The 12,070-nt window shown below is 51.3% G+C and overlaps 1 protein-coding gene across 4 annotated transcripts in view; it reads left to right on the top strand.

Moving 5' to 3' along the window:
• Window positions 1-12,070, top strand: part of TCF20 (transcription factor 20) — a 148,923-nt gene that overhangs the window by 134,305 nt on the left and 2,548 nt on the right. For 3 of the 4 annotated variants that reach the window (XM_081128299.1, XM_081128298.1, XM_081128297.1), the window contains exons 3-5: window positions 685-778; window positions 7,574-7,623; window positions 8,657-8,783. In XM_081128299.1, coding sequence (XP_080984425.1) covers window positions 685-778; window positions 7,574-7,623; window positions 8,657-8,740 — 228 coding nt within the window. In that variant the 3' untranslated portion in view covers window positions 8,741-8,783. The remainder of the gene's footprint in view (window positions 1-684; window positions 779-7,573; window positions 7,624-8,656; window positions 8,784-12,070) is intronic. The other variant, XM_081128300.1, reaches the window with a different exon arrangement.

Here is a 12,070-nt window from a genome sequence, read left to right as displayed (position 1 = left end):
AGCGGCCACTTCGGAGAAATGATGGAGAAGCGCCTCACTTTAAGAAAACCTGACCATATAAGGAGGAGATCTCAATTACAGAATAGTGTCTCACTCGGCCAGAAATTCATGGCAGGTTTCCTAGTGCATTTAAAGCAGGGTTTGTGTGTAAAAATACCATTTGCTGTTACAGGAGCCCATATTTTCTGAAAAGGGAAATATACTTGTATTGGGCATTGGGATAAGTAGAATAAAAATAAAACCTTGCAAATATAAGAATTGGAAACCAAATTCCACTTTTAATTCTAAAAGGTTTATATATAACTCTACTATCTTACCCTCTCCTCTCCCCGAGACTTGCACAACAGAAGGAAACAGGCAAGATCCACACACAGTTCAAGAGAGCATGTTGCTGGGCGGACAGGGGAACACAGAGGCGGGGCCCCGGGCCTCACCCTCACCCACTGTGTTGCTCTGTTTGGTTTATTTGAGTGTTGGTGAGGCCTGCCCTAAGTCGTTACTGCTGGGTCTTCTCCATGTGTGGGCAGCGAATGGCAGTCAGAAATTGACCCGCTCATCCTGCCGCCACAAACTCCTGTAACCACAGGGACATGTGCTGACGTCTGACCAGTGGGGTCTGGGGACAGCCTGGAAGAGAGGCTGAATCTGGAACGCTGACATGTCTGACTCGTCCTTTCCTTTCAGAAATGTTCCCACTGCCAGGAGGCAGGTGCCACCTTGGGCTGCTACAACAAAGGCTGCTCCTTCCGCTACCACTACCCGTGTGCCATTGACGCAGGTAAGGCGGGGCGCCGGCCCTGATCCAGAGCATCGCAGGGCCGGGCACACGCTTCCTCTGCCTTCTTCTCCCTCGTTACATTTTTTTGTCCCTTCTGACCCTGGGATGTTTGTAAATTCTCAGGGAAATGCGGAGGGGAATATAAAGGGGTAAGATGGGTCGTTTTTTTAAATAACAGCTTTATTCATGTAATTCACACAATTCACCTATTTAAGTGTACAGTTCAGTGGTTTTTAGTCTATTCACACATATATAACCATCACCACAGTCGATTTTAGGACATTTTATCACCTCAGAAAGAAACCCTGGGTCCCCTCCTCCATCCTGAGCAGCTGCTGACCTGCTTCCTGTCTCCATGACTGCTTGTTCTGGACATTTCTCATCAGTGGAATCAGACAGTGCGTGGTCTTTGCGCCTGGCTTCTTTTACTTAGCATGCTGTTTTTCAGGCTCATCCATGTTGTGGCATGGATCAGTACTTTATTATAAGGCTATACCTTTATGATTACTTATCATTCATCACTGGATGCACATTTAGGTTGTGTCCACTTTTTTTTTATTATAAGCAATACTGCTGTGAACGTTCACATACAGGTCTTCTTGTGGACTTAATGTTTTGTTCTCTGGGGCATAACAGGAGTGGAATTACTGGGTCATGTGATAACTCTGTGTTTAACCTTTTGAGGACCCGCCAGACTGTGTTTCAAAGTGGCTGCACCATTTCCTGTTCCTTCCAGCAGTAGGTGAGGGTTCTAGTTTCTCCATGTCCTCACTGACACTTGTCATGTCTTCTTTTTTTTTTTTTTAAGAATAGTTGGTTGGTTCTTAGAGAGGAGGAAGGAGGAGAGAAAGAGAAACATCTGTGTGAGAGTGCAACATCGGTCAGCTGCCTCCTGCACGCCCCACCAGGGGTGGAGCCAGTGACCCAGGCATGTGCCCTGGACCAGGAATTAAACCAGCAACCTCCCTGTGCATGGGACGATCCCCAGCCAGCTGAGCCACACCGGCCAGGGCTGGTTCTTGTAGCCATCCCGTGGGTGTGAAGTGGCATCTCGTGATTCTGATTTGCATTCCCCTGATGGCTAATGATGTTGCACATCTTTGGTAAAGTCCAATGGATCTGTTTTTTCTTTTGTTCCTCCTTCCTTTTTCTTATATCTCAGAAACCATTGCGTAATCCAGAATCACAAAGATTTATGCCCATGTTTTCTCTTACAAGTTTTATAACTTTAGCCCTGACATGAGTCTTTGATCCATCTTGAGTTAATTTTTATACATGGTGTGAAGCCAGAGTCCAATTTGTTTTTTTGCACATGGATTCCAGTTGCCCCAGCATCGTTTGTAGAAAATACTGATCTTTACTCATTCAGTGATCTTAGCACCTGTGTTGCAAACCAGTTGACCATAGAAGTATGTGCTTATTTCTGGACTCTCCAGTTCACACTGTCTTGATTACTATAGCTTTGTAGTACATTTTGAAATTGGGAAGTGGGAGTCCTCCAATTTTGTTCCTTTTGTTTAAGGTTGTTTTGGCTATTGTGGGTTTGTTGTTCCATATGAATTTTAAGATCAACTTGTCAATTTCTGTAAAAAGTGGCCATTGAAGCTTTTATAGGGCTTGCATTAATCTGCAGAACAATTAGGGATATCATCATCTTAACAATAGTCTGTCTTCCTATGCATGATCATGGATGTCTTTCCTTTTATTATAGTTTCTAATTTCTTTTAGCAATGTGTTGTAGTTTTCAGAGTCTAAGTTTTTCATTTTTTTGTTAAAGTTATTATTTTTTTATTTTTGGTGTGATTATAAGTGGAATTTTTAAATTGAATTTTCTGATTTTTCATTGTGAGTGTATAGAAATACAATTGATTTTGTTATATTGATCTTACATCCTGCAACTTTTCTCAACTCATCGATTTAGTTATAGTTTTGTAGTGAGTTTCTGTATACAAGTTATGTCATTTGCAAATAGTTTCACGTTTTTCTTTCTTGCCCTGGCTAAAACTTCTAGTTTAATGTTGGATGGAAGAGGCGAGAGCCGACACCCTTGTTTTGTTTCTGGCCCACTAAATTTGATGATAGCTGTGGATTTTTCATAGATGTTCTCAAGCAGCTAAGGAAGCTCCCTGTGTTCCTAGTTTGTGGAGTGTTTGTATCATGAAAGGGTTTCCAAGTGCACTGAGATGATCAGAGCAGTGTTTGGCTGTGTGATAACTGTCTGAAAGAAGAAAAAGCTTTTGTCCAAGAAGTGCCATCCAGTGGTTGACGCAGAAGACTTGAGTTCTGACTCAACTTCAACAGCCTGGGAAAACCCTTTCTCTTCTAAACTCTTGTCTCCTCAGTGGGTGTTTTCACCAGTGACTTTCTGAGCATTGGGTGTGTCTAAGCCCTTCACACAGCTGGCCCTCATCCGATGCTTGCAGTCAGGAGGGAGAGAAAATGGACAGGTAGACAGTGCAGCGAGTGGCGTGGTGCCTGTTGTCTGCGTCTTCCTGGGTTCTGGGGAACATGACTTCCCTGGGAGCAGCCGTGCTGTCTCTGGGAGGTGGGGTTGGTGTGGATTTGGGGGGGGAGCGTGGCTCGCTGGGCAATGGAAGCGGGTACAGAGGCGAAGAGCACATGCATCTGACAGGTGCGGAGAGAATCTGGGTTCGCCTCAGCCACCTCCCCCCAGCACAGTCACACGCCTGAGGTGCCCTTCAGCCGCCACCCTGCCTTTCACTCCCTTCTCTGTCCCTCCTTTCCTTCCTCCCTCTTCTTTTCTTTCCTTCTTTTTTTTTTTTTTTTTTCCTCCCTCTTCTTTTCTTTCCAAGTTTCTGGAGGAGGAGCAGCTAAAAAAAAAAAAAAAGGTACAGAAAGATGATGTTTATGCCAAAGTTAGATTCTCATAAAAGTGTGTGTTTGCAGCACTGAGGGGCAGCTGGTGGCCAGGGTGCCTAGAAATGTCAGTGCAGGAGGTGTGGGTTTTGGCCTGGCCCTGCTTCCCTGTTGAGTCTAAGCTGTACTTCCCCTGGGGTGGCGTTCAGGCATATTCTGTAGAACGGCTGTTAAATGCTCCTCTCTCAAGAGCCAACCGTTCTTTGCCTTTTCTCATTTTCATATTGCCTGGGCATCAGAATGTTTGTTTTATTTTCTAGTTTCAGCTTTGTGGTTTTTAAATGAAGATTCTTATATGGAGAATGCTGCAAGAGTCAGCTCTCCCACTCGGTGGCCAGGTAAAGGTGGACTCCTGCACTGAGGCTCTGCCTGGAATTGTCAGGGGAACACAGGCAGGTGGCCTCCTGCCCCCCAGGAGTACACTGTCTGCACACTGGGGCCCCTGGCCTTCCTTCTGGTAGTTTCTCAAGGGATTAAGCAGGGCTGCTCAACAGAGCTTCCTGTGATGGTGGGAATGTTCTACACGCTCCAGTACAGTAGCCACAGCTATGGGTGACCACTGAGCACTGAAATGTGGCTAGTGGGAATGAGGGGCAGGCTTACTAGTTTATTTAAACTGAAATGTACCTGGCCATGTGTGGCTAGCGACTGGACAGTTCATGGCTTGGCGCCACCTTGGTCAAGCTGGGGGGTGGGTTGGGGTTCTCTAGGAAAGGCACAGGGCTTTTCTCCTCCCCAGTGGGGCTGCTTTACCACTGAGGGTTAGTAAATATGGCATTTGTCCCTCTCTCTGTTTGAGTCTGTCTTGTGTGGCCTGCCAGGAAAGTAGGTAACATCTCTATTTGGCAGAAGTTGGTGGCCGAGCATCCAGCAAGAGGGAGGCTGCCTGGGTCAGCAGGGACTTGGCCCCCTGGCTTTGCTGGCCTAGCAGCTGTAGCTTCACAAGGTGACCATGTCTTGTGCATTTTTGGGCTCTTTGATGGACCCTAGTCACAGTCACCCTGCTGCCCTGCGGGCCGGTGCTTGTGTTTTCCCCTCCCTGTCTTTAGGAATCCTCTTCTGTGTATGAAGGACCTTTGCATCCAAGAAAGGCAGTCGCTGAGCAACCTTCTTTCCAGTTATAAGGCAAATAAGTCCCAAGTCTGAGAGTTCTTTTCTCTACTCTGTATGGAGTGAGGAAATGTTGGACATTTTCACCTCTGCCTTGCTGCCCACCACCCAGACCTTTCAGAGCTGTTGATGTCTTGGAGAAACTTTGATAGCTGGGGACATCTTCATGGGAACAGAGTCTGTTCCAGGAGGCTCTGTGGCCCGTGCAGCTCCCCGCATACATTTGTGACGTAATGGTTAGCTGTTTTGTGTAGCTTATGTCACAGGCACCGGATTTGGCTCCAGGTGGGAAATGCAGTGATAAGAACGTGAGTGCTGGTTTAAAAAAAAAAAAAAGATTTAATGTATTTAATGCAATGAGCCACAATGATTAAGACCAAAGGAAAAGAGCTCTGGCGCCTTAGCAATTCCCGTGCTCTTAAAGAACCATGCCTGGGGGCACTCCTCCTTGGGAAGGTAGGAGCACAGCTGGGAGGCCCTGGGTGGGCCATTAGGAATGGCTGGTGTCTGGCCCCTCCCTGGAGAGGCCGCTGGGTGCCGGCACCGCAGAAACCAGTTCTGGGGCCTGTCTTCCTCCTGCTGCCTGTTACCCTCAGCAAAGCAGGGTGAGGCTGCCGCCCCAGCCTGGATTCTGTCAAGATAAGTGCTCACGAGCTCAGGTCCACTGGAGCTAAGCCAGACGGTGTCTGGGGCCCGGCAGAGCCAGAGCGTCTTCATCAGAACCCCCTCCTTGCGCTCACCGTCTGCAGCCTGGGTCTGCATGGCTGCGTGTAGGCATCGCAGGGCTTGCTAGGAGGAGCGCCACAAAGTCCACTTGCATTTAAGCTCAAAGAGAGAAGTAAGCTGACCCTGCTGGGCCGTTGAGGTTTGCTGTCTGGAAGCCATCTTGTTGACCAGACAACCTTGTGAGCCTTTCCCAGCTTGTGTGACGGTCAGCAAGCCCTTTGCTTTGACCTCGCTGTGGCAGTGCTGGCAGGGCCCTCTGCCCAGTCCTGTAGGACATCACCAGGGGCTTCTAGGGAACAAATTGAGAGACTTGGAAGAGCTTTACTGCTCTTCCTACCACTCTTGGCTTTTCCTTGAGCAGGGACAGGTCCCAGTGCCCTTCAGGTGTCTCTGGCAGATGTGTTTAGGAGACTTCCATTTCCACAAGTACCTGGCATTAGGTCCAAGCTGCCTTTAGTGTGTACTTGCATTGTTTTATTTCTTTTCTGCTTTTTAACTTAAAGGGAACATGTTTCCTAACTTTAGATGTGTTTTACTAATGGTGCATCTCAGCTGTTCGCTGCTGTGCAGGGAACTGAGGCACCTCTGCCTTGCTGGTGCACCTTTGCCAACTGACGTGGTCCCCTCGTCCTTTCTGAAAACCGCTGTGGCATGAGAGTGCCACCCTACGTGAGCTCAGCTATTCTTCTTGGCTCAAACTAGAGACACTGCCAGCAAGCAGCAGCGCTGCCAGCGCCCAGCTAAGGAGAAGGCCTCCCGAGAGCGCCTTGCTACCCCTTGCTGCTCGGAAGCTCTCTCCGGCAGATTGCGCAGCAGGAGCCCTGGTCACGCCGTGTACTTGTGGGTTTTAAATTAACACACTTCATTTACTGCCTCGCTCCGTGCTTGTGGGGGAGGGGCGCAGGCTTGCCGAGTTCTCGGGCCCCAGGGTCTGCCTGTAGACATTCCAGGACTCTGGAGGGGAGTAGGGCTGGTGCCTAAGCCAGATGATGAAAAGGCCTTTTTAATTAGTGTAGGATAAGAGGGTCTCGGGTCTTTCATTTGTGTGTCCCTTTGCTTTGTTACCTTCTCCCTTGAAATCTTTGGGTACTCAGGCTGCTAATCTGGACCTCCATTTAAACCTGAGTTAAACTGTAAATTTAACAAGGCTAAGTACCGTGGCTACCTCCCGCCATGGTGCCTGGGAGCAGTCTGAGAATGTGCGATCAATATTTATTAGCATTCTGCCACCACATCTTGCACCAGTGACCTGGCTGTCGGTCTCCGGGAGCTGTGGTGTGCAGCATGGACTCTCTAATGAGATTTCCTCGCCTGCACCTCGCACTACCCTGGTGCCATAGAGCTTGACTCACCTGGAGGCTGTCATCGAGGACGCTGTCACCGTGTTAGAAGTTGGAATGAATCATTTTCCTCCAAGGATTAATAGCCCCTTCACGGGGTTTCTCTGCTCTGAAGCGTTTAGCGTGGATTATGTAGCTCGTGTGGAGAGCTTTTCCCTGCCTCCGTGGGCTGTGGGGCGAAGGGGACAGCGGGCTCGCAGGCCTGGCCTCCTTCCTATCTGCAACACGTGGCTCTTGACAGGGGAAGCGGTGCCTGTGGACTCTGTTTCCACCAGGAAGCTTTGGCTGGGTCTGTAGGGTAAGCTTAGCCTAGAATCAGATTGTTTCTGATTATTGAAACAATATGATAAAATGATGGAGATACAGAAAAAATTAAATCACCTGTAACGTTACTGCCCAAAGAAAACTGAGGTATAATTTGGTAGATTTCCTTTGCCCTTTTTTAATGCACGTAAAGCATCCTGATAAAATTGGGATTGTACTCACACTTATATATCCTGGTTTTCCAAGTGATTTTGCATCATGTGTGTTTCCCGTACACCATAAACTATTTTGAAATGTTAGTTTTTAAGTGATATTTCATCATGTTGGGGTACCATATTTACTTGGGGTGTCTCTAATGTTTTCCTGTTAGAAATCACAGTGTGGGGACCTCTTATCGCCATGTCTGACTCTCTCAGTTTTGGCCCATTCACCTGTGCCACTTGCCAGCTCTGGTTGACTGTCCCCTTCTGTCTTGCAGATTGTTTGCTACATGAGGAGAACTTCTCGGTGAGGTGCCCCAAGCACAAGGTGAGTCAGAGTCCCCAGAGCCACTCCCAGCAGGGCATCGGGTGGGGCTCCACCTGAAAAGCCTGTAGACATCGCAGGACCACGGCCGCCTCACCTGCTCCTGGCCCCAGAAGACCTGTGGCATGGGGTCGGCACCCCAAGTGGCATGGGGACACTGGGAGAAGTGTGTTGGAGAGAATCTTGTTTGTTACAAGAAATTAGAAAATCAAACTGAATAAAACTACTGATTTCCACTTTAATTTAATGGAACCCCAGTTCACAGGTTGGTGTGAGGGAAGGCTGGTTGTGTAGGCCTTGATACATAAACAAAGACATTTTCCCAGGCCAGGGGGAATGGAGCTTACTCCAGGCTTGGGGGAAACTCAGCCTTTTCCAGGTTTTACTTCAGCAGAAATGGCCCCAGAGTCCACAGCTGGCAATTGAGGAGCTGCTGCTGCCTTATTTCCTACTTGGTTCAAGAGGTGTTCTCTCGGTCACATCTTCTGAGAAAGTACCGAAGATAGGGGGCGATGGTCTGTGTCTGAGATACCAGCATGTGGAGAGGAGAGCACGTGGAGAAGGAAGGGGAGAGGGTGAGGGGTGGAGACACCGCCTGGAATTCCCTGCAGCGGCGGCCCTCTCCCTCCGGCTGAGGCCACACTGACATCTGGTGGTCACTGGCCGCACACAGTCTTCAGTATCCAAGTAGGACCAGAAAGTACTAGAAAGAGGTCATCCTGACAGGTCTGCCCTCAAAATGCCCCTGAAACATGCTCACTTTTCTTTTAAAATTATTTCCAGAGATGGGTCTTAGGATCTTGCAGTTCTGTCTATTTTTACTTAACTACATGGTTTTGTTTTTTAAACTTCCCTTTTTTAATGGTGACATTTTGCCTCAGAAAACCCTGTCTGAGTATCTCCTGTTTGTCCCTCAATACTGACTCTGCTTTTTCTCTCCTTTCCATGTGCTGTTCCTTTCCTCCCCTCTGCCGCCCTGACCCTCGCGCTCATTCCTCTGTCCCTCCGCCTGTCTCCTCGGCGTTGCCGGCGTCAGCCTCCCCTCCCATGCCCCCTCCCCGCCTTGCAGAACAAGACAGCGAAAGGCAGCCTCAGCACAGAGCAGTCGGAGCGGGGGTGAGGGGGGCAGTGTGCCGTGGGAATGGAAAGTACAGCAAGCACAGGTGAGTTGGGAGTTGGGGTGGCGCCCCTGCCACGCTCCCACTGGGTGTCCTGGCCTCTGCTCTGCTCGCCCGGCCGGGCTGCAGCGAGCCTTTAACCGCGTGCGCTGCCAACACCAGGTGGAGAAAATGTTTTGCCGTTTGTTGCTTAGGGAAGGCGGTGGGGCTTTAAACTGCCCCGTTGCCGCAGGGCTCCAAGGTGGCTCCTCTGAAGTCGGGCCTGGCAGGTCACGGTGGTCCTGAGGGCGGGATGCAGCAGGCTGCAGGACGGCCCCTGGGGTGGGGGCCACGGCTCCTCCCCATCTCAGAAAGGCTTCCAGCCAGGCGGGTCTTCTAATTATCTGTAAAGCTTATGGTGGGTTTTCCTTTGAAAAACAAAAAATTCCCCAAGTTCTGTTATTTGAAATCTTTTTTTCCTCAGTACTATGAAGGATTTTTTTTTTTTCTGCAGAAATACAAAGGAAAGGAAAATCCCCTCAAAGATTTAGTAGACTTTAGCATCCGATTTCGTTTTATTCTGAAAATCTCACAAGATTGAGCTGTGCTCTGTGTGAGTGCGTCCATGGGCCGTGGTCAAGGCTGGCATGGGGTCTGTGAGTGGGGTCACAGGACTTAGGGCTCTGGAAGCAGCAGGCCCACTGCCCCCTGCCGGCTCCCTCCCAGTCCCCGCCCTCCCCGAGTCCCTGGGGGTGAGGAAAACTGACTGGAGCGAGAAGAAAGAAAAACCAAAATGTAACCTGGGCACCTGACGCTACAGGATGGTGTTGGGCCCGCTGTCTCAGAGACGCCCCTGGGGGGGACTCTGCTTCTGAAAGGAAGGGCCTGTCTACTCAGGCATCTGAGACCCGAGGGGGTGCTGGGCCTGGACCACCTAACGGTGACCTTGGAAAATAGACTTCACTTCAGAATGTGGCGAGTTCCTGCCCTGGGGGTGGAGTGGGGTGGGGGTGGGGGAACAGGGCAGGCAATTGGGTCGAAGGAAACAATCCAGCGAGGTCCTTTCCCGCTGAGCCACCCTCAAGGCAGCACAGCACCCTGGCTGGCTCTTCAAGATGTTTCTCTTGGCCCTTCTCTGTGTCCCTGGCTTGATGGGGTCGCTGTGCCTGGGCCGGCTCTGCCAGCCAGGAGTCAGCACTGCCTTCTCTATTGACGACGCTGACTCCCTGGAAGTGTCCTGGGAGACCTGGCTGGGAAAGAACTGTTTGTCGTGGGATTCCCGCTTGTGTGAGAAAAAGGGGAAGTTGGGCCCTGGGCTTCTTGGACGTATGAGTTTTGTTCACCATGTTCTTCTACTCCACCCACTCCTGGGCCCTGCCAGCTGGCAGCCCTGCCCTGCCCTGCAGAGGGACAGAAGCCTCATTCACTCCTCGGAGGTTGGCGTTGCTGTCCCTGTTTACACACTAGAAACCAGCGCTCAGTGACAAGTGGCCCCTCAGTGTGGCCGTTTCCAGTCTGTCGAGGCCAAACATTTACCTCTGGAGGCAAAGGACAGACATACTGCATCCTATCTTGAACACCTAAAATGTTTGTCTTATCTGCTGTCCCCACCAGGCAGGACCCTTTGTCCTGGTCCCTCAGTCCAGCAGTCACACTGCAGGCCTCGCTGTCATTCAGGCCCAGGTGCCGTCAGCCCCCTGGGGACTGACTGTGCTGATCCCTGGTGAGCAGGGACAGAGTCACAGCCCCCACCCGAGAGGAGTGTTCATCCGGGGTCCATGCTGAGGACAGGTAGAGAGGGGACAGTGGGTGTACGTGTGGGTCTCACTTTCTCCCAGAGCGGACAGTGCTCTGTGACCATGGTTGGGCCACTTAGATCTCTTTGCTTCCATTTCTCCTTCCATAAAAGGAGAACTAATGCCTTTTGAGGATTCAGTTAAGAAATACTTGTAATGTGCCCAGCGCAGCCTGGGGTGAGGCCTCAGCCTCTGGTTGGAATGTCACACGCAGCCTGCGGCGTAGGAGCAAGTGTCCCCACCTGGAGCCCCTTCCCCCGGCTGTCCCTCCCCACCGCCTCAGCCTCCCCACGCGCTGCCCTGCACAGACCCCGCCCCTCAGGAGCTGCACCGCCGTCAGCAGGAGTCCCTCCCGTTCTGTCCCTTCTCTGCTGCAGAGGCGCTCATCACGTTTAGAATCCTAACCGTGCCTCCGAGGGCCTGTGGTGTCTCCAGCGACGCTGTGCCAGTTCCTGGCCCTTGGAGGCCGGGCTTCCTCCCTCTGGGCTTCTGCACGCAGTTAGTTCCCTGGGCCGGGAGCACTCTGCCTCCCATCCTCAGGTGACAGCAGGAGCAGGAGCACTCCACCTCCCATCCTCAGGTGACAGACTCCGACTCAGCCTCAGCCTCACTTTCTCATAGAGGCCCTGCTTCTCTGTCCCTGTCTGAGCCGCCCTCCCCCCTCTGCAGCCTTCCCAGCATCTCCTCAATTCCCAGCCATCTCTTTACTGTCACCTGCATCTCCACTGTCCGCATGGTGAGGACGGGGGCCAGGCCTGTGTTTGCCCAGAGAGGGCATGTGAGGGAATCGTGGTTAAAGGAGTTCACGCCCCCAGGGGTGTTCGCTCACCTGGCTGTGGCCCTGGCCGGTCAGTAAGATTCGGAGAGAGACCACTCCGCCCCTCCACAGGCGGGCCTACAGGGGCCCCAGCCAGGCTACGTTCCTGCTGCAGCTGGAGACGTGGGCCTGGTGTCTGGGTGGAGGGCACAGGGCGGCCTGGGCCCTGAGCGTCCAGGTGCCGGCCACAGAGCTGAAGCCGAGGGTGTGGAGGTGCGGGGCAGGGAGTGGTGGGAGGCTTTGGCCCAAGGTGAAGCCCTGCTCGCCAGTAGCCAGGCATCGAGATGCCCAAGGTGAAGCCCTGCTCGCCAGTAGCCAGGCATCGAGATGCCTTTTTAGAGAGAACGTGGCAGATCGTCAGTGCGGGGCTGCAGCTGGCTCAGCATCTGCTCCCTGGCTCTGCCATGTCCGCGTGGTCTGCCAGGACCACGCAGCCATTGAGGCTCAAAGGCAGAATCCCGGGCCCAGTAAAAAAATGCTCTGTTGGATGTGAGCCCCGGTCCCACTGCCAACCAGCTATCTGGCTTTGGGCTGCATGTGTCACCTCTCAGCTCCACCAAGATACAGGGTAGCCTCTGCGTTACCAAGAAATAGTGTCTGTAAAACCACTGACAGAGTGCCTGGCACATAGTAGGTGCTTCAAAAATGTTCTAGTCTCCCTATCAAAGGATCAGGTTTTTTGGAAGTAGTGTTCCCACTCCATTCAAGGTATCATGTATTTGGGCCAGTCTCATATCTGA

Source organism: Miniopterus schreibersii (assembly GCF_964146895.1).
Source record: "Miniopterus schreibersii genome assembly, chromosome: 2".
Lineage (NCBI taxonomy): Eukaryota > Metazoa > Chordata > Mammalia > Chiroptera > Miniopteridae > Miniopterus > Miniopterus schreibersii.
The sequence above is the reverse complement of the archived record's forward strand: the minus strand, read 5'-3'. Positions and strand labels throughout refer to the sequence as shown.